The sequence below is a fragment of the Lynx canadensis genome, chromosome B2, assembly GCF_007474595.2.
Source record: "Lynx canadensis isolate LIC74 chromosome B2, mLynCan4.pri.v2, whole genome shotgun sequence".
In the NCBI taxonomy this organism is placed as follows: domain Eukaryota; kingdom Metazoa; phylum Chordata; class Mammalia; order Carnivora; family Felidae; genus Lynx; species Lynx canadensis.
The window spans coordinates 50,022,428-50,045,250 of NC_044307.1; the positions used below are offsets into that span (position 1 = coordinate 50,022,428).

The 22,823-nt window shown below is 41.3% G+C and overlaps 1 protein-coding gene across 1 annotated transcript in view; it reads right to left on the minus strand.

The window, feature by feature from the left end:
- PKHD1 (PKHD1 ciliary IPT domain containing fibrocystin/polyductin) overlaps positions 1–22,823 on the minus strand; it is a 486,267-nt gene that overhangs the window by 448,296 nt on the left and 15,148 nt on the right. The window contains 11 exon segments of the mRNA XM_030315703.1: positions 1,183–1,324; positions 3,951–4,046; positions 5,522–5,623; positions 8,836–8,906; positions 9,747–9,786; positions 10,271–10,335; positions 10,981–11,055; positions 12,334–12,412; positions 15,797–15,854; positions 20,047–20,133; positions 20,135–20,156. Of these exon segments, the coding sequence (XP_030171563.1) occupies positions 1,183–1,324; positions 3,951–4,046; positions 5,522–5,623; positions 8,836–8,906; positions 9,747–9,786; positions 10,271–10,335; positions 10,981–11,055; positions 12,334–12,412; positions 15,797–15,854; positions 20,047–20,133; positions 20,135–20,156 (837 nt within the window).

Genomic DNA, 22,823 nt, shown 5'->3' on the forward strand with positions numbered 1-22,823 from the left:
GCTCCTCCAAATGGCAGTTAAAGAGACACTCCATGCAGGAGGTACATACAGTCAAATGTTCTTTTGTATTTTGAGGTGGTCTCTCTCCTTAACACTCCCGCACACACTGAATATAGCTGAAAGGTTTTCCTTTGAACATTATTGATGATTCTCAGAAACCATGATAAAGATGTATCATTGCATGCCACAAGGGACCACAACAATTGCCACTTTAAAACTATGCATTGGTGGTTAAATACCCAGTTAGTAAGGCTTCTGGGACAAGAGACTATTCTGTTCACAGATTTTCTTCCCTACTTGGCTTCTTCAAGGTCTGAGATTCCCTGAACAGGGAACAAAGTCTTTCATTCCACAACTGAGTTGAAATTTAAAATGGCCAAATCCTTGGAGGAAGGCACAGAATGGCTGGAATTCACATTCAGGGGTCATGACCAACCTCTTTGAGAGGAGGTTTGGAGAAAGAAGAAATCCATCACACTGTCAAGGATCCATCCCTCTATGTACACTGAGAGCACACTAAGGAAACAGTGTGTCTAAGCAATTCTCAACTTTTTATATTTTTAAGACCACTTTAGGAAACTACACATTTCAGCCAGGTCCTCAAAGTGATTAAAAATATTCACAGCAACACTAACAGGAATACCATAATCACGTTGCCGTCACTGCTACAGAAAACAATGCCCATAATAGCTTCCCCTGCTATTCACCAGCCACTGGGTTGACCTTTGGCACCGAGTAGTTGTTCCAGCAGACATGCTTGCTTTCCAGCTTTTGCTCCCTCAGATGACCAGAAAGCATATGCTTGCTTCTTTCTTTGGCATCAGCCAGATGTTGGTTTCATGTCTTAGCCACGTACCTACAGCAAGTTTTACAGTGCTCTCATCCAAGTACCCTGGCTTACCCAGATTAATGTTCCAATTACTAGTCATATCCAAAGCAGACTATAAACTGACTTGTAGAAAATATAAATTTTACCTATTGATCAAAATTCAGCATGTACCTAAAAAGGCTTGTGCTCTACCAGCATGACCAACACTAGTTGAGAATATTGATCAAACTGTTGTTGAGTTGGTGGGTGTTAGAGTTTTTCCCCTGGAAACCTCATTGCTTACCTATCTCCTGGTCTCACCTAGGTTAGTAAAGACACTTTTGATATAAACTCCCACTTTTCCTACAGCATACCTGAAGGGTTGCCCTTCTTTTGACCAAAATCCAAATGGAGAACTGGCATTAGGGACAATCTGCCACCAGTACCCAGAAGTGGCTGCAGTCAGATCCAAGTCCTCAGCAGCATCTCCAACTTCAAAAAGCAGCCCTCGATTGCCTGTAAGACAAGTATACCTCAGAAACATCAGAGGACCTTCATCCTCCATTTGGGGAAATACTTTACCTCAGATAACACAGTGAAGATGATCCAGCTACTATCTACAGAGGTGAGTCAACTGAGACCCAGATGTTGCAGTCATGTGAGAGGTTCTATAGATAACATAAATGTTCCAGAAAGCAGAAAATATTGCTTGGTGTAGGATTTAGCCTCTTGGAAAGATACACTTGATAAAAAGCAATGATAAAAAAATATTGGGAAATATTTTCAAGGGACCAGAGACAAGTAGGGAGTCTTTTCTAATGAGAGTGTCAGGGAAAGAGAAACCAGTCCTGTGGAGAATTGACAGAGCAAACAAATGCTGTGATGGAGTACAGAAGGACAACATGAACTTGGGCTCTGACTTATCTTGTTCAGGAGAGAGTTTCAGTATTTTAAGGTCTAGTTCAACCTGGGAACACTATTCCCTACAACCCTTTGTTCCCAGAAAATTGGCAATCCTTAAATTTTTTCACGTAACGGCCCCAATTTGTGGACTCACACATGGAACAAATTACGTGCCGTACAGCTATGATGTGATATTTTTAATGATATTTTACTTACTAATTTGTGTTTTATATTAAGCAAACTCTGACACCAGAGGTACACGTACAATCAATATTGCATACTAACTTGGACTGCGGGTGCCACTATGGAATCATACATGTGTGGATTCAGATTCCAGCTTTGCCACTTACTAGACCTGTGGCTTTGAGCAAGCAAACTGCTTAATGCCTTCATTCTCTGAGCATCAAAATGGGGTCAATAATAGAGATAACGCACTAAAGACTAAGGGAGATTGAGTTATACGTCAATTGTATCTCAATAAACCTGGGGGGAGGGGGAATGAGTCAATTTGACAATTCTGGCAAAAAAAAAAAAAAAAAGACTTAGGGAGTCTAAACTATATACACAAAGAGCCTGAAATATGGTAAGTTTTCAATAAAGGATAGCTGTGGTAATTATTATTATTTTAAACTACTACTGTTGTTCCCTGTTAAATCCAACAAAAAAAGGAAATAGAAAAGGAACAAGCAGAAAAATAAGAGCGTATTTAATCTACTACTTGGATTTGTGGATAACTGTTGTGATGTCTGCCCTGTGCATGGAAAGATGTTCTGGGCAACCCTGGCCTCCACTCAGGAGACCAGCTGCACCACCACCACCATCTTGGCTGTAACAGCCAGTTGTTGCCAAATGTGCCCTGGGGACCATTGAGAACCACTGCTTTACGCAGTAATTTGCCCTACTTTCATAGAAGAAACTTCAAAAGGTCTTCATAAAGGACGTTAACTCCCAAGAACAGCTGCATTCAGCTAATTATCCTACCACTACCCAAGCAGCTAAAGCACTGAACGAGGGGAGAGCTCTCTATTTCCTGACAGGAAACACACATTCTCTCCAGCACTTGCTTCAGTAGTTTTGTTCCCTTGGATGGGAGCTCTCCTTGAGTAAAAACTGCAGATCTGGGACCTGAAGAATGCTCAAGCCAAAGCTTTTGCATGCATTTTCACACTCGAATGGCCTTTCTTTAGAAAGGTTTCTCCCCCTGCTGGGTTACTTTCCCTGTAAGTGCCGAACTTCTGGAGTTGAGCTCTCTGTCTGTGGTTTCACCATGAAGTCAGCCCCTTATGGGGCAGGTAAGGAATAGAGACGTGCAGCCTGTGGTTCCAGGCTACATAACACACCAACCACCCTTAGTCCCTAACTACGCCTGAGCTTGCAGTTCTAACGCTCACCAGAAAAGTGTTCCAATGGTGCACTTTCAAGCTGCAGCCCTGAGGTGGAAGCTTTACACAGAAAGGAACAAGTAGAACCTGCCACCTTGCCTCCCCCACTTCTGCCCACTTCAGGCATAAACTTGAGGCAAAGTCATGATACATCACTACTTTTCAAAGAAGCAGACAGTCACCCACAGGGAAGAAGAAATAGCATTTAAATGCACCCCACTCTGCCCCACTCCCTGGCCTTGTCTAGTGCTGCTGTTATGGGCACAGGAGAGGACACTCTAATGCTCTGGTCTTCTTAGCCAATGGGCTCACAGCTGACCACAGTATGGAGTGAGGCAGCTTTGGGGTTTCCACCAGTAGCTACAGCAATGTCTTGATTGCAGTTATATTTTTTCTTTTTTAATTTGTTTAACATTTATTTACTTTTGAGAGAGAGCATGAGTGGAGGATGGGCAGAGAGAGAGGGAGACACAAAATCCAAAGCAGGCTCCAGGCTCTGAGCTGTCAACACAGAACCTGACATGGGGCTCGAACTCATGGACCGAACCATGAGATTATGACCTGAGCTGAAGTTGGATGTTTAACCGACTGAACCACCCAGGTGCCCCTTTTGCAGTTATACTTTATGCATCAGGTCTCTCCTGAACCCCACTGGCCATTTGGTTGGGGCCAGAAGTGCAGGGTCACTAAACATCGGAACAAAGCCAAGAAGCTCTCTGAAAGGAAAGTCCTCACAGTGGTATCACAGGCCCAGAGCTCACTGAGCTAACCAGTCAAACGGCTGAGAAAGCAAACACTTATTTCCACTTCCCGGCCCCTCCTGGTGGTAACTAGAGGCCATTGTACAACGTCCTTACCTGCCTGAGGAGCAGTGAGTCTTGCACCTTTTCCTGGAGCCCTAGTGGTGCACTCAATCTTCCTGGGAGACACATGTCTAATATCACACGGAATGCCTGGGGAGAATTTTTTTCATTAGATAAATGGAGAGAGAGAGAGAGGTATATAGGTGTGAGGCAGGACAACATGACCCTCCTGAAGTAGACAGGCTCCTATTCTAAGGTAATGAACTGGATGTGAGTAATATAGCAAAAGTTGTCCCCACCAAGTGAAGGAGGCCAGGAAAGGGAGAGTGCAAGGCAATAGGGCATAGGGCAGCTTCCAGTAATTAGAAAGAAAACAAGGCAATGCAGTGCCATTCACTGAGAATGCACAAGCCTCGGCTGAGTGTGGGAGAGTAAAGGTGACGTGAGATTGTGAGGATGTTTTCCTGCAACCTTGGTATCACCAGCCAGAAGAGCCTCCCACCTGGCAGAATAAAAGGTTCTAGATGGGTACCACAAAAGGATTTCCCAAGATGGAATTCCAGAAGAATCTGCATAGCAAATGCCTGCCCAATCCAGTTTATCAAGAGGACTAAGGAGAAGGGTGGGGAGAGGGGTGGCCTTCCAGTAGAAGTGGACCTTTCTGAAGACACAGCTCTACCCTTCCCTTCTCTTCATTCCCAGGATGAGGACACCCGAGGCAATTACCCATGAATTTTTTTAATTTTTATTTTTTATTTAAATCCAACTTAGTTAACATATAGTGTAATAATGATTTCAGGAATAGAATTTAGTGATTCATCACTTACTTATAATACCCAGTGCTCATCCCAACAAGCGTCTTCCTTAATGCCCATTGCCCATTTAGCCCATCCCCCCCACCCTCCACCCCTCCAGCAACGCTGTTTGTTCTATATTTAAGAGTCTCTTATGGTTTGTCTCCTTCTCTGTTTTTATCATATTTTTCTTTCCTTCCCCAATGTTCATCTGTTTTGTTTCTTAAATTCCACTTATGAGTGAAATCATGATATTTGTCCTTCTCTGACTTGTTTCACTTAGCATAATACCCTCCAGTTCCATCCACGTTGTTGCAAATGGCAGGATTTAATTATTTTTAATTGCCAAGTAATATTCCATGGTGTGTGTGTATTTATATACAACATCTTCTTTATCCACTCATCAGTCGATGGACATTTGACTTTCTTCCATAACTTGGCTATTGTTGACAGTGCGGCTATAAACATTGGGGTGCATTGCCCTACGAATCAGCATTTTTGTATCCTTTGGATAAATACCTAGTAATGCAATTGCTGGGTCATAGGGTAGTTCTATTTTTAATTTTTTGAGGAACCTCTATACTGTTTTCCACAGTGGCTGCACCAGTTTGGGAATTGCTGTAAATTAGGAGTATGTCCATAGACTGTCCCTACAGGACTACAATCCGACCTAGTCTCAAACAAACAGATAAAATACCTTAGAGCAGGATGGCATAATGAGTCAGAAGAGGCAAAAATTTCTTCTCCCCACTCACTGCATGCCATAAGAGACACATAATCTCCTACAGCATTTAAACTATGAACTATTTTCAGCCATTCTAACTTAGTTACCTGCAATGGTAACCCGGGCAGGATTGTCAAAGAAGTCTCCCGTAATTATAATGTCTGTTTTTCCCCCAAGGCTCCCAGATTCTGGAAACACAGATAGTATTTCTGCAAAAGAAAAAAAAAAAAGTAAGCTTCTGAACATAGAATATAGAATGTGACCCAGATAATATAATAATAGAAGGCTATCACTAATGTATTCCTTACTTTAACTTTCTAAGACCAGCAATGGTTGGAATTTTTTCTAGTAATAGTCACTTAAAATGCATATAATAAGGACTTACCTATAACAATATGTATAATACATATAATACAGGATCAATATTTCAAAGGAAGGGGAGATGCAGTCACTCATGCTAATAGCAGAAATCCTTACATACCATGATGCTTTCTTAGGAAACCTGTCACCAGATCTCAAGTATTCAATTTACAAGTCACAGAACAGTAGGTTTTATGTTATGGAGGAATCAGCTTTGGATGCACTGGGCCAAGCCTTGGTTCACCTGTTTGAGTTTGCAGTTTGCTCTAAGCAAGAGAATGAATTGCACCATCTTCAGGAGCCTTGCCCTCCTTCCATCCGACATGTTCTTCTCCCTGTGTACACTCACCACCTCAAACATGTTTTTCCATGCTGCCTCCTGACTGCTTCAAAATCCCACTGTCATATGCCACATATCCCCCAGAATGTAAGATTTTCTGGTCCTTTCCTCTCCTATGATCCAAACTTGACCATTCTAAGTTCTATTCCCTCAAGGGGAAACAGGAGTTGTCTTCTCCAACAAACTGAAGACACAAAGAAGCTAATTATGAATGGTTATGGGTTTTATCGGGGCATTTCTTATATAAGCTCCTGCCTAGGAAATAGTATAATTATGACATGCTGGGCTAGCACAATTAGAGAGAGTACATGAAAGTGCAGAGGGGAGGATTAGGAATAGAGCTAGGGTCTATGGAATAGAAAGAAATTTCTAGAAATGATTCCTGAGCTGAATCTTAAAGTGTGAATTACAACTGGCCAAGTGAAGGAAAGAAATAAGGCAAAGGATGTTTAAATAAAGCAAACGATAGCCTCTGTGGAGAGAGGCTTCATTTAAGGTCCATTTCTGTGTTGCTAGAATGGGAAAGACAGAACAGGAGAAGCAGATGAGGAAGAGACCAGAGGCTGGTACCATTTCCTATTGAGAGTGGGAAGCCTTTAGAGGGTGGTAAGGGAGAAGCATCAGATGTGTGGTGTAGAGAATGGTGGTGGTGATGTAGAACATGGATCTTTAGGGGACAGAGAACAGATCGGGGCACCTTGGAACCATTGTGGCATGCCAGGCAAAAGATGATGGGATTCTGAATTGAGGTAGTGATTGTAGAGATAGAATGGATACATCATATTTAAGAAATTGATAAGGGGTCTAATTGCAATCAGTAATCTAAAACCTTATCAAGAAATCGATGGGAGGTAAAACCAGCAGCAACTGGTGACTGAGTGGATTAGAGAAGAGAGAGGGGAGGAAAATCATGGGTGAATCCCAAGATTCTTGCTCATTTACTTCTTTCAACAGCTTTTGGAGTTAGAAGGACAAACACCACTTTGTCCACTTTATAGATATTTAATTACAGCTCAGAAAGCTAAATGACTTAACCAAAATCATCAAGTAAACAAATGAATGCCAGCCCTTGGGGAGCTCAGCCCAGTGTCCTTTATAATAGTCCATATTCCCTCTCCCATAGCATCCTCAGCTATAAGAAAGTTCTAGGGGGCGCCTGGGTAGCTCAGGCAGTTAAGTGTCCAACTTCAGCTCAGGTCATGATCTTGTGGTTCGTGGCTTAGAGCCCTGTGTCAGGCTCTGTGCTGACAGCTCAGAGACTGGAGCCTACTTCAGATCCTGTGTCTCCCTCCCTCTCTGCCCCTCCCCCATTTGCACTCTGTCTCTCTCTCAAAAATAAACATTAAAAAAATAGTTCTGGCCTGGAGTTCTCATCCCAAGAAGACATCAGTACTGGAAATATGAAATAGCTATGTGATTAGAGATTCCTGTCAGCCTATCTGGCTGGTTCAACAGTGTTAGGCAAATTCACCAGGAATCTTGGGGTCAGATGGCCAGGAGAGTGGACGTCCCATCATAAATTGTTTACGTGCATAAGATTTTGAATTGGATCTGCATTTTTCTGGCACTGGGACCTTTGGTTACTTTGTCCTTCTGGGTCTGTTTCTTCATCTGTAAAATGAGCCTAGTACTATCTCATAGTGGAATTAATATTGAGAGTGCATGTACTCAAACTACCCAATAAGGGCCAGCCAGTAAGTTGCTTCTTCAAACTTATTCCCAAAGAGACTAGCTATACTGGTTAAAGAAAATAAAGGAGGGGCGCCTGGGTGACTCAGTGAGTTGAGCATCCAACTGTTGATTTCGGCTCAGGTCATGATCCCAGGGTCATGGGATTGAGCCTTCCATCGGACTCCACCCTGAGCATGGAGCTTGCTTGGGATTCTCTCTCTCTCCCTCTGTTCCCACCTCTCTAAAATAAAAACAATTTTTTTTTTAATTTTTAAAAGATGTTAAATAAAAGGCAGAGATCAAAATTCAGATTTTGTAGAATTATCCTATCTAGAGAGTAAATAGCATTTGCCCCTTGACCTATGAAATGTCTTGCACTTTTGGCAAAGGTTGATCTTATTGCCCCTGGAATTTGCACCTACTTCACAGACATATCTTCAGTGGCTTTGGGATTGTCTTCAACACTGAAGTCTAAGTACTCTTCTTTAGTGATCAACCCTCTACTACTGAATTGCATTCACAATTTCATGCAAGTTTCCAATTTCAACATTCATTTTTTTTAGTATGGAGGTTTGCTCATCTGATAGCAACACTGTAGTCTAGCATCAATATCAGCAAGTCATAAGTTGTTGGATGAATACTCAACTGTAGTTTAGCATCAATATCAGCAAGTCATAAGTTATTGGATGAATACTCAAGGTGAGGTGTTAAAGTAACTGAAAAGATGCACTTTTGTACTTTTCAGTGCCATCGCTTTTCCATCATTTCTCAGAACATACAACAAGGGTGACTTCCTTTCTTTCATTCAGTTTATATCCACAAACTTTGCATAGAAGTCCATGATCGACCCTCTTTTAATATGGCAACCACATGTGACACTCACACAAGCAACTTATTCTCATCCAAAGCCGAAGGGTCTTCCATCACTGTGGGGACAGCCTCAGGTGTTCATGGTCATAGAGAAATGGACAGGAAAAAGGGAAGGAGGATTCTACATTCAGCGAGGTGTGAGGGAAGCAGTGAGGAGGACAGGGAGAAGGAAAATTGTACCTGAATATGTCTGGTACAGGAAAAGCTCCTGTTTAGCACTGACCAGCCATGCATTCTTGTGTACCATGGACCTTCCAAGACAAAGTTTTGTTTTAGGTGAAAAAAATCATTTGAGTTTGCATTTTTTAAATTGGCTGCCTAAAATGAAGATCATGGGCCAACCTCTCCTGATCTTTATAACAGTTTAGATACCAGTTCCTTTTGACAAATAGAGAATGATACCGATGAGGCAATATATGTTTTGCGATTTAGAAAATTTTTGTATGACAATGATTACACCTACTTCACAGGGTCACAAGCATTAAATGGAATGATGATGTGAAAGGTCCTGGTAAAGAGTTGGCCTACAGTAGATATGCAATAGATATTAGGGTTATTCCTTCCTAAATTCAAGAGAAAGAGAGAGCCTCCATATCTGAGGCTATGTTACTGCAGGTAATTATGTCACTATCACCACAATGAGATTAATATCAGCTAGATAGCATACTTTTAAAGAAAATCCCTGACAAATTATATAGTGTCAGAACATTAGGTAAGGCATGCAGGAATCATTCACAATCATAATTTCCTCTCCAAAGCTCTATGAAATTGGACCCTTTCCATCTTGAAGAAGGCATTTGCTAGACAACGCATTTCATGGAACTATGTTCTGTTTTAAATTTACAGTATTATGAGATTACTTTTTACTTAAGACCTAATTCCCAAAATTTTGTGCCATCATCCCATTGAAACATCTACAGTACCTCAAGACACAATTATATTCACCTAAGTAAAAGAAACCAAGCAGGTTTCATTATGCTAATCTGTCTGTTTGGAATTTTCCATTATAATGGGTTCAAAAAAGTAAGCAAAACAAGAAAGAGATGGATAATACAAAATGATAATAAATCTGCTTACTCCTCATTACTTACTTTCCTTTGTTAAATACTGAGAAACTAACATTCTGGGAGCCTGTAACAAAAAGAAAGACATTAACACAAGAGTCTGCATGTATCATCTGGGCCAGGCCATTGCTACCCTAAACCCAAGGACTCCAGATATCACCAAGTGACTGCCCAAACCCGTGATTTCATTAAGAGTGCCCAGAACAAACACCTCCCAGATTTAGCACCATCAGTGTTGACTTCCAACAATAAAAGGATAAATGTAGTAGCGTAAAACAGGTAAGAATTACAGCAGTCTCACAGTTTGACTAAACATGGGAAGCCTGGCTCTACTGGTTACCAGCTACAATTTTCTCACCTATAAAGTAAAAGTAATTCTACCAACTTCACCAATCCACTTATTGTGAGGATTAAATTAGCCTTTTAAGGAGTTCTCAATACATGGTAATTACTCTTTTCATGCTTGTGAGAAGCATTCTTGAAACAGTATTTTTCTGATACAGAAAAAGAAACAGAAAAGACTTTAAACTTATGCCACTTCCTGAACGGACCAATGTAGTTGCCTTCCACACGGCACTGCAGGGTCCCAAAACCATGGTCTTCCTGAAGAGGATAGCTAGAGAGAGAACCAAAACCTGAGGTGAGAATTATCAGACAACTCAGAAGTTCTGACTCTTTAGCCAAGAAAGTAAAAAATAAAAGGTGAGTTGGCCAGCAAAAATTGGTAAATACTTAAGGCGTAATGAGTTCACGGGAGCCAACACTAGAACAGTACTAACTAGAGTTCTTGTTGATACATATGCTATCAGGCAAGCATGCAGTGCAAGAGACAAAATTTAACTTGCTCCCAACCTCTTTTCAGACCTCTCCATTCTTTCCAAAACCTTTACAACAAGGAGAGAAAAACCCTTAAAAAAGAAAAAAATCTATTATTGGGGCTCCTGGGCGGCTCAGTAGGTTAAGTGTCCAACTTCAGCTCAAGTCATGATTTCACAGCTCATGAGATGGAGCCCAAGTAGGGCTCTGCACTGGGTGTGAAGCCTGCATAAGATTCTCTCACTCCCTCTCCCTCTACCACTCCCCTGCTCACATTCTCTCATGGTCGGTCGGTCTCTCTCTCTCTCTCTCAAAAAAAAAAAAAAAAAAAAAGGTGTGAGTGTGTGTGTGTGTGTGTGTGTATGAGAGAGAGAGACAGAGAGAGACAGAGAGAAACCCACATGGAAGAACCTAAAAGCATGTATTAGGCAGGAAAGACACTCACCAGCTTCCTGTCTGCCTGTTTACAAGAGAGCAGGCTGTGACCCAGTTGTCTCCTTGAGCTTCCAAGATCAATGGACTGGATTTAAAAAATGGGGTAAAAAAGACATGAGACAATAGTGTAAGTCTCTCAGTAAAAATTCCTAGCAAAACTCAGAGGAAACACTGTTATGAGCATTCTTCTCTGGATTTATGGGGCATCACTGAGGGTGGCCAAAGCCTGTCCCCTGAGGAGATGTTGAATCAACTCTCAGTCTGAAGGTAAGCAATGCATAGCACTGTTTCATGGTCCACACCTTCACACTGCAGAAAGAGCATTTCCCTTTTCCCCCAAAATCCTCATCATACCCACATTGGCTATATTGAGTCTACATAGAACTACTGTGAAGTCAATGCCTCCATTCCCCTTTTCAATGTTATATCCTTGACCAAGGCTGACATGGGACCAAGCAGTGAATGTGGCATATTATTAAGGATGTACTTGGGGCTTGTATCCTCCACAGAAAGAGTCATTTCCTTTCAAGACGAGTTCACCACTACTTAATGCCAAAAATGTAGATCTGGAGAGTAGCCAGATCATGTTCTCCTCACCTAGGGCAGAATCACAGAGATGGAACAGAAGACAATACCCCCATCCTTTCTAGGAGTACAAGGAAAACCAGACACAAGTATATAGAATCCACTCAGCTACAGTAAGACTCGGTTTCTTCTACCTTATCAAGCCTGGCTATAACTACTTCAGATATTGCAAAATCACAGTTGCTTAAAGCCTCCCTGAAACACAACTTCAACACATTGCCTCTTGTTCCTTTCCTTCCCTAGCACGCATGATTTAATAGTACCACTTTCCATTTTAAAGTGTCTGGCCATCCTCATTATTCCCAGAAAACAGTAAAATTCAGTGGCTCTCAGTGCCTTCTTCCGTGTTTTCCTCTGATCACACTAACAGAATTCCTAAATGCACAAATGGATACCAACCCAAGAAAGAAGTTACAATGGTCTTTGGGGATCACATGTCGTTTTACAAAAAAAAGAAAAAAAGAATCATTTCAGCCTGAGAAACAAGGGAGAGAAGGGGAAGAATCGAAAAAGAAAACCCACAGATGCAGTTACAGCACAATTCACGCTGAGCCCAGAGTGACTAGTTGTCAGTAAATAAATGGACCAACTTAATCGACCAGTTGCAATTACATTAACAAAGTTTGCTGAAGCCCAACTCACTAGGGACCATAAACTGGAAAGAAAACAGCAATTCTGTGCCAACTGCTCACAATTTATTGCTATCGGGGAAGCTGGTCTGAGGAAGCAATCCAGCATGTTTGTAACTCGTTGAACACAGAAACTAACACACGCTTACCTATCAATGTACTCCGCATCGCAATCAAAGGTTTCTGGTCTTCCAGTGATAATCCAACCATACACATGTATTAGTTCTCCTGTTTTAAGAAGATTTTTGAAATGTAACACACTTCGCTCATACTGTAAATTATAACATAAGCAATTTGTTTTTGGTACCATCTATTTAATACAGCCAAACTGGACATGACTCAGAATATTAATGCTTTTTTACAAACTGTACAACAGGAAACGAGTCTCAAGTATGATCCAGTGATCAATATTACACATTAAAAAGTCTAAAATAACTAATTATTGCAATCACAGAGTCAATCAGCTACGTACAGAACACAAAAGCAAGAACAGGTCTTCCCCACAGTTCTATGAAGTATGAGGCTTTCGGGAAGAAGGGCCAGTTTCCACACACTGACTTGTTCTACCCTCTTGGCTGTGTGTAGATCATCACCTAACATGGGATTTAAGAACACGGTGCCTTGGGGTGCTCTGCATTTCATGACACTTTCCCCTGGGCACTTGCTAATATGGAAAACCAAGGAGGTTCATGTCACATGATCTGGATGGGTATTTGGGGATACTAGACTTTCTTCCAAATCTCAGAGGACAAAAAATAAATGTCAAGGATGACCCAAATGGATGGGAACTCAGAAAGGAAGGCATGAGATAGAACAGAATTACAGCTTAAAGATGGGCAATTGCACATCTCATTCATTCAAAAATTATGCTCATGTTCAAAGATAGAACAAATTGAAGACCTGCAAACAGTTGGTGTCAGCCTTGCCCACTGACAAATGGATGACTTCTACTGCTGAGTCTCCTCTATGTGACTCATAGGGATTTCCACTAGGTAACAAGTATTTACTTAATACACCCTCTTTTGAGTTCAAGTTCAAGAGGAAGTGCAGCCATCAGCAATCCCCCCTCTCAGCAAGGTGGACTCTTGGTACTGTCCCTACCCAATCTGTTCATAGTTGGTGAGAAAGGAATCTGTGGTGAGAAAGGAATCTGATGTCACTCTTTCACAAAGAGTTTGGGGGCCCCTACCGGATGCTACATGAGCTGATTTCTTCCATAGTTGAAAACACCTAAACTCAGTTCTGTAGAACTACATGAGGCAAAGTTTTAAGCAAGCACACCATAGTAAGGTGATATAGTTCAATTTCACCAAACAACCCCACAACCTGGAAATGTGTGCCCTCCAAATAATTAGGAAATTTAACCATATACACTGTAATCTTACAGCATCACAAACAATGTTAAGAGATGAGAGCAGTTTTGGTTAATGAGGCAAAACAACAAAGGTGGAAAAGAAAAGAGCACTTAAGGGGATCATGAAGTCACTGAAGGCAGAAGACTTTGAATCTCTTCATGGCCACATTTAAAGTCACAAAAGAACATTACCAAGAAGTTGTTCCCTTCATGCTGTGGGTGCTTTATTAATACAAGAAGACTTTTGTCTGTGGTCACTGGATGACTGACTGGCACTGAAACCATGGGAACCTTCCGGGAAGTATGAGAGCCACTCACTGTACAGATGAATGGGTAGAAGGGGCTGGAACCTAATGTCTTAGACAAAGATCACAGAAATGGAGAAAGCCTATACTCTGGAGTTCTTTGTTACTATTAACAACTGGCAAAATAATTTCCCTTCATTTTAATAGAGCTAAAGTATTAATTCCCTGGCTTTGATGGGCATGATTTCTTGCTTTCTTGGGCACAATTTTAAAAATTGGCAATAAGTTCTAGAAATTGGGAATTTTGTGAGTGGTTAACAGTCTTGCTTCTAAATAAAGAAGTCCAATAGAGCCTGAGAAATGGCTAAGCCAGCCTATGGTTCTGGGTGATTCTCTGTCACAGTGGAGAACTGTTAACCACATATAGAAACTCAACTGCTAATGGAACATCATCTCTCCTGTCCCCACCACCTCCCCCATCTCCCTGGCTGCTACTCTGGGCAGACTTCCCAAATGAAATGAGAGTAATCATCTGGAAAATGATTTCAAAGATGTCACCATGTGGATCCTACCCAGAGGGACCACTCCAACAAGGCCAGCCACCAACCGTTCCCCCAGAAGGGGGAAGATACAGTGTGCAGCTCTTGGACTGGGTGGGAGAAACGGGCCTGACAGATCCGTGTCAGCCAATGTCCCACTTCACACCTCTCATGGCAGGCCCCTTCCTCATCCCTCACCCTGTGGACTTCTGCCATCTAAACAAGAGCTTTCTAACACCAGAGCAGCAAGGACCCAAACGTCTGCATGCGACTTTTAGAGCACATTTTCTTTTTAATAAAACATGATCACGTCTTGATTATTCAAATGGAAAGGAACAGATCTCTGAATAACCCGCATAAAAAAAATCATGCTGGAATCATATTCTTCAGTATATAATTTAAATACACACATACATAATCCTGTGTCTACACACACACACACACACACACACACACACACACACAAAGGGCAAATACTCTTCAGCAACTCAGATATTCATTGTGACATTCTCGAGCAGTCAAGACATTCAAAACTAGATCAGTTTATGCATTTAGACACAACTACATATAAACATTTAGCAATTTGTATTCCCATAATTACACCATCTGGAAACCCTGAACAAAGGGAAAATCTGAAATAGACCTAGGAATTTGCCAAGAATCAGACAGCAAATTATACATAATCCTAGCTTGTATTTACTACTTAGTTGTAAGGCAAGCTTAGCGATTCTTGAACCTATTTCTTAGCTGCGATCCCCTCTTTTATGTAAATCTCAACCTTCTCTCTCTTCTTCACTTCTATCCCCTGGCCTTTGCATGCCTGTATGCCCTCTAATTCACAAACAAACCCCCAGTGTAAGGATCAGGGTTGCTGGCCTTGCATGTGGTATGCAACACCACTCAATGCAAAACAAAACAATGGGTACACCTGCCCACTCTGGATTCTGCCTGCCTGGGTGCAAATCCCAGCTATACACTTAATAGCTGACTTTAAGCAAGTTACTTAACCTTTTGGTATCTCGTTTCCTCATCGGCAAATGAGAATTATAGTCCCTATGTCATCAGGTTCTTGTGAGGATCTGATAAGATAATATATGCCAAACACTTAGAACAGAGCCTGGCTCACAGTAAAGTTCAAAAAAGGTTTGCTATTATGCAAACAACTATAAAATTAAGAACAATGATGATTTTTATTTCTTCCATGCTCTGGCAGTACCTGGTTTGATTTTGCTGGCCTCTTTTCCTTTTCATGTTTGGATTCCTTTTGTTATCAGTGAAGTCACAGAGCAAAAGAGCCCACAGGTGAAACCAAACCAGATTAAAAGTAAACCAGAGGTTGACATTTATTTTCAAACCAGCATCAGAGAAGTTCAGTGTTCCCATTTATAGAGAGCACCCACCTGGGTAGAAGAGTTTTCAATAGCTTTAGCAAAGGGATCCATAATTATTCCTATTTTAATAGGAGATTTCTTACCTGGCACTCCACTCGGTGGTATAACGTGGTAAACAATGGGTGTCTGCCCCCTGGAAAACTGTTCAGGAAAGGTTATCATAAGGGAGCATTCCATTAGAATATCACAACCACAGACAAGAAGCAAAAGTCATTCCTCATCGGATATTAGTCAAAGATGGTAAATGGTTACACTTCCTCAAATAAATGTACATCTATTTCTTTTTATCCTCATAATACAACTGTGAAGCAGAGTTAACAGGTATTACTATAGTTTCTCCACAGAGGAAGTAAAGGGAATTTTACCAAGGTCATGTAGCTCTCTGTCCTGTACCATATTGCCCAAACTTTGGCAAGTCTGTTTCCACCAGCCCACCTACCACAGCCAGGAACACATTTCACCAGAAAGATAGGTAGGTAGGCCACCTTTAGAATTCCATTATTGTAACTTGGTATTTTGGAATCTTGAAGGATTTTAATTTTCTTGGCAAAAATTTGCTTACTTAAGTTGAAAGGATTGCAACTTAAATTATCATCAACACCTTTGTAGGAATGAGCAAGCTACAAAAAACTGGAGTTGGGTGGGCACACAAGTGAGGTGTTTGTTGAGAAAATGGATCATGGCTCTCAGGAGAAAAAAGGATTCAAATGATTCAAGGAATGGGAAGCAACATTACTCTTTGAGAAGGGGGAAAATAGCCCTGATGGAAGAGGTGGAAGTCTATGAAAGCCTGGTCATGGCCCTCCAAATCAGCTTTCTATGTCCCTTCCCCCAAAGTATATTCTCTGCTAATCACATGCTCTAGAAAGGCAGGGACAGTGCCTTACTCAGTCATGGTTATACTCTTATGCATAGCATGGTATACAGAAGACATTCAAATTTTTGTGAATGAATAAAGTGGCCTGATCTGAGATGATTGATATGGTACCTGGAAGTAGGGGGAGAAAAAGACAAGTCCAGGAATTTCATCTTACCTATAGGCATCTGAGTTAGTCCAAGATTAGTGCATTTCATAGTCAGGGCCAGTGTGAACAGAGAGGCATAAGGATGGACTGACCAGGCCAAGGTTTGACACATGAGCTAACAACATTCAGGAAGAGACTTGGTTTGCCCCTCATGTGACCCTCACTCTCAACCTCCTCTAGATGCCTACACAGCCTTCATTCCCCATAAACTACACTGCTTCCCACTTGCAAATCAAGCGAAAGCAAATTATTTAGCTTGGCCTGCTTCCAGCATCCCAGGAGTTCACCTTCCCAGGCAGAATACCACCAAAGAATAACTCCGTTGTTAATCAACAGCCCTAATCAGAGGAGAGAACCAACAGACATTTCAAAAAAGCTAGTGGTGGCTCGGCAAGTGTAAGTTTTATGTATTGATCCACATGGCTACACAGCCTGCCATCAAGGCTAGTTTCCTCCTTCTAAAAGAGGGTTAGAGAACAGGTCACAGAAAGTATGTACAGTCAGGAGGTCAAAGTAAGAATGCCATGACCTCACCAATTGGGAGCTGGCTCTGATCTCACCAAAAGATAAGGATTAACACAATTCCACATGCCCCTGCCAAACATGCACTCCACACCCTGGACTCCCAGCCTCCTACTGTACCCAGGCCTTCACCTCTCCCTGAGGTGCCCTTGGACACTGCCATTGGAAATATATCCTAGGAGCCTCATGAGGTAGAGTAGTGGTCACCACCTCCCCTTCTCACAGACAGTAGAAACTGAGGCTAAAGTACAATCAAGTCCAGACCAAATAAGGACACATGCGTCTGGATTTCCAGTTTGAAATGTAAGATCTACCACTCAGTCTGTGAGCCTTCCACCAGAAGCATGGGGGTGGGCGTTGGGGTGGTGGCAGGGGGAATAGAGTGACTCCTTGATCACTCCCTCCCCTTCCTCAACATGGTGGGGTGGCTCAGAGTTAAACCTCAGAAAGAGCTTCACTTGTGATTCCCTCTGAGCTGACATGACATAAAAATGGTGTATTTCTAAGGAAAACAGGCTCCGTCCACCCACCAAGCGAGAGACATGACAAAGTGAAAAATTAATGAGCTTCCAAATCAAGCTTCCCGCACGCTGATCCCTGAGTCGGAGTGAGGTCAGCCTGAGTGAGATGGGGGAGAGGAAACACAGCAGATCAGGATAGCGAAGCCACAGCCACCAGCTGCTTGATAAACCTTCTGTGAGTTGTTCAAACTTGTCAGCGCCTGCAGCAGGCTCTTTGAAGTGGACTGGCGAGATGGATTAATTTTAATACTCACGGTTCCCCCCAGTCCCAAAACAAAGAGACACACCGTGTTTTATTTAGCTTGGAATGCCTCTCATTAACTGCATCCCCTGGTGATTTTTCATCAACTCGCCAAGCTAGACGAAGCACTTGAGGACTTGTTTTCTTTAATGTGCAATTTTAGGAAGTGCTTCTCTTCTCTCCCCTTGCTCTCCCTCCTGATCTTTAATAAGTAGGAAAACTACTATCTGGGGTGAAAGGAACATCAAAACCAAAAACAGCATGGTGGTTAGGGAGGGTGCCTGGCCATCCATCTGCTGTTACATCTACAGAGACAGTGTAGAGGTGGTGGTGTGGGTCTTAATAAGAATGTTTTTTTTTTCTTTCTGCTGCATATGTGCAGAAGCAAAATTCCAGAAAACAAGCTTCTCTTGAAGTGAGAGACAAGTTGTTAATGTGGAACTGACAGCAAATTCCAAATTTGTAAATGGACTGCCTAAATAAAGAGTGGATGGTAACAGGGATGATTTGGGGGGATGAATTCTTGCTCTAAAGGAGCATTAATGACTAATACTGTTATGAGCAACCCTTCAACAGAGGCACCCTATGGGAAGTACGATCATCACAAGGAACACTGTCAAACCTCAACCTTTTGTGAAAAGTCTAGCACCGTCCCTTTTGAGAGATTGGTGTGAAACTAACCTGAAATGAACAATAGGCTGAACCAAACATAAAATTAAGACCAAGTATACATATTGCTTCTCCAAAATAAGTTAGGCATTAGCTCATAAACTCTCCCTCTCTCTGCTTCCATTTGGCTCTAAGTTCAAAGAGAATGCCATCAGCAAATGCCCGTTCATCTCAGGTTGGAAAGAGTAGGCAGAAATAGAGTACAAAGCAGAGGCAGAGGTACAACTTGGGCCCTGAGTTCCTTCATCCTACCAAGACTCAGGAGAATTGCAGCTATAAAATGAAACACTGACCCACGATGATCATCTTTGTGGCTCCTCTATGGGCTTACAGTTTTAGAAGATTTAAAGTCTGACACAGGTTCAAATCCTAGTCCTTTCAATTCCACATGTAAGTGAAATCATACAGTATTTGTCTTTCTCTATCTGACTTATTTCACTTAGCACAATACCCTCTAGTTCTGTCCATGTTGTTGCAAATGGTAAGAGTTTATTCTTTTTTTATAACTGAGTAACATTCCATGAAGGAAGGAAGGAAGGAAGGAAGGAAGGAAGGAAGGAAGGAAGGAAGGAGAAAGAAAGAAAGAAGAAAGAAAGAAGAAAGAAGAAAAGAAGAAAGAAAGAAAGAAAGAAATAGATGGACAGCTGGGCTGCTTCCATATCTGGCTATTGTAAATAATAAACATAGGGGTGCATATCCCTCTTCAATTAGTGTTTGCATTTTCATCAGATAATTATCAGGAAGATAATCTCTGGATATTTCTATTTTAATTTTTTTAAGAAACCTGCTTACTGTTTTCCACAGTGGCTGCACCAATGTACATTCCCACCAGCAGAGGGAATACAGTCAATAATATTGTAATAACTCTGTATAATGACAGATTCTAACCTAGACTTATCATAGGGATCATTTTGTAATGTATCAAAATATCAAATCACTATGATATATACCTGAAAGTAACAAGACATCATATGTCAATAAAAAATTAAAAACCAATTTTTAAAGAATCCTAGTTCTGTCATTTACTACCTAGAGGACACAGGAAAATTATTGAGGAGATGGGCAAATTATTTCATCTCCCTGAGCCTCAAGTCACTCATCTGTAAAACCACGATAATAAATAGGTACCCCATATAATTGTTGCAAGCATCAAATTAATGTACATAAAGCATAGAACCTGACATCCAAGTGCTCAATACTTAACTTGCATTGGTACAGACTCAGAAACCCCACAACCACCATCCACCTTTCTTCTTACCCTGGCGAAGCAGACCCTGACTTGTAAGTTGCCTGTCCGATAGCACAAAAACTCCCTCAGGACAGCAAACACACATTGCTCCATCCTTAGAACCCACCTGGAAAGTACAGTTGTCCCGCAGTCCTGGACTTGGGCTGCCTACCACCTGTCCCCCAGAGTGCACTTCCAGGTAGTACAGCCCCTCAATGTGCTTCAGACAGCAGGGATCTGCAGGCAGAAAGTGGATGTCCTTGTGAATCAAAGACAGAATTACCAAGCCAGCCGCCCCACCTGACCACTTTAAATTTCCTCCCTGCACCTGTGAAATGGCACGTACCAAGGATTCCTATGTCTATTTGCCTTCTAGATCCACTCACCTACTAGACTTTAAAGATTGGATCCTCAGGAAACCATCAAAACCCTAGAGGAGAAAGCAGGAAAAGACCTCTCTGACCTTAGCCGAGCAATTCTTCTTACTTGACACGTCCCCAAAGGCAAGGGAATTAAAAGCAAAATGAACTACTGGGGACCTTATGAAAATAAAAAGCTTCTGCCAGCAAAGGAAACAACCAACAAAACTAAAAGGCAACCAACGGAATGGGAAAAGATATTTGCAAATGACATATTGGGACAAAGGGCTAGTATCCAAAATCTATAAAGAGCTCACCAAACTTCACACCCGAAAAACAAATAACCCAGTGAAGAAATGGGCAGAAAACATGAATAGACACTTCTCTAAAGAAGACATCCAGATGGCCACAGGCACATGAAAAGATGCTCACGTCACTCCTCATCAGGGAAATACAATCAAAAACCACACTCAGATATCACCTCAACGCCACTCAGAGTGGCCAAAAATGAACAAATCAGGAGACTATAGATGCCTGGAGAGGATGTGGAGAAATGGAACCCTCTTGCACTGTTGGTGGAATGCAAATTGGTACAGCCACTCTGGAAAACATTGTTGGAGGTTCCTCAAAAATTAAAAAATAGACCTACTCTATGACCCAGCAATAGCACTGCTAGGAATTTGCCCAAGGGATACAGGAGTACTGATGCATAGGGGCACTTGTACCCCAGTGTTTATAGCAGCACTCTCAACAATAGCCAAATTATGGAAAGAGCCTAAATGTCCATCAACTGATGAATGGATAAAGAAATTGTGGTTTATATACACAATGGAGTACTAGGTGGCAATGAGAAAGAATGAAATATGGCCCTTTGTAGCAACATGGATGGAACTGGAGAGTGTGATGCTAAGTGAAATAAGCCATACAGAGAAAGACAGATACCATATGTTTTCACTCGTATGTGGATCCTGAGAAACTTAACAGGAACCCATGGGGAGGGGAAGGAAAAAAAAAAAAAAAAAAAAGAGGTTAGAGTGGAGAGAGCAAAGCATAAGAGAACTCTAAAAATGAGAACAAACTGAGGGTTGATGGGGGTGGGAAGGGAGGTGAGGGTGGGTGATGGGTATTGAGGGAGGGCACCTTTTGGGATGAGCACTGGGTGTTGTATGCAAACCAATTTGACAATACACTTCATATATTGAAAAAATAAAAAAAATTAAAAATTAAAAAAAAATAAAGTTGGATCCTTCGGCAAAATGTAATTGTTTACTGAAGTCCTTAAAATTAAAAAAAAAGAAAACCTGTCTTGTTTGTCAAATCGTAAGTTCAGGACTTTAAGACTTGGAAGGGACATTGATAGATAGTCTAATTCTAGTTTCCATTAAAAATTTTTGACAGTTCCAAATAGATTAAGATATTTATGTGTGTGAACACCATAGGTCAGGAGCACAAGTGGGGCTTGAATCCTAGGCTCCTCCTGATAAAAGGAATTGATTTTATGTTACCCCCAAAAATTCTTGACTTCATAATTTCAAGCAGCCCATGAAACACTTCATATACCCATCAAGAAAGTCCTAGACCCTCTCTCCTCTTTTCACAAATATCACAGTGATTTCTCTGCCTCTTTGGTGCTGCCATTCATGTTGATTTTTGTAAGAGGGGGAATATGATCAATAAGGAGCTAGCATTAAGAAGCGTGTCCCCTACAAACCTTCTCATCAAAATCTTCAGTATGACTTTAAATATTTAAATCTGCACCATCCAATGCCACGGGTGGTTAATGAACACTTGAAATGTGGCTCATCCCAAATAAGATGTGCTAGGAGTGTAAAATATACACTGGATTTTGCAGACTTGGTGTGCAAAAACTATATAAAATATATATTGTTAATAATTTATATATTGATTACATATGAAATAATATTCTGGATATGTTGAGTTAAATAAATTATTACAATTAATTTCACTTGTTTCTTTTGACTTTCTAATGTGGCTACTAGAAAATTTTAAATTACATTTGTGGCTTGTGTAATGTTTTGATTAGACAGTGCTGATTTAGAGGCTATGATCCCGGTTTTGGTGAAGCAGAACATCTTTATGATAATGAATATAGAGTACTGATAAATGTGCATTTTTTTCACATTGGAATGTTAACTGAACAATACTTTTTAACCAACAAGCACATATAAGACATAGTGTTTCTTTTCCTCTAAAAAGATTATTTACATCAATGGTGCATCTTAAAATCATTAGTATGGGGGACACCCATATTAATTAGTATGGTTCAGTCTCAGTTGGTTAAGTGTCCGACTTCAGCTTAGGTCATAATCTCACAGTCCGTGAGTTCAGCCCTGCATCAGTTTCTCTGCTGTCCACACTGGGCCTGTTTTGGATTCTCTGTCTCCCTCTCCCTCTACCCTTCCCCCCAGCTCTCCCTCTCCCTCCCTCCCTCTCTCTCTCTCAAAAATAAATAAATAAACATTTTAAAAAAATAAAATCATTAGTATGTTGGGATTGAGGGGATAGATCTTCAGAGTTTTGATCT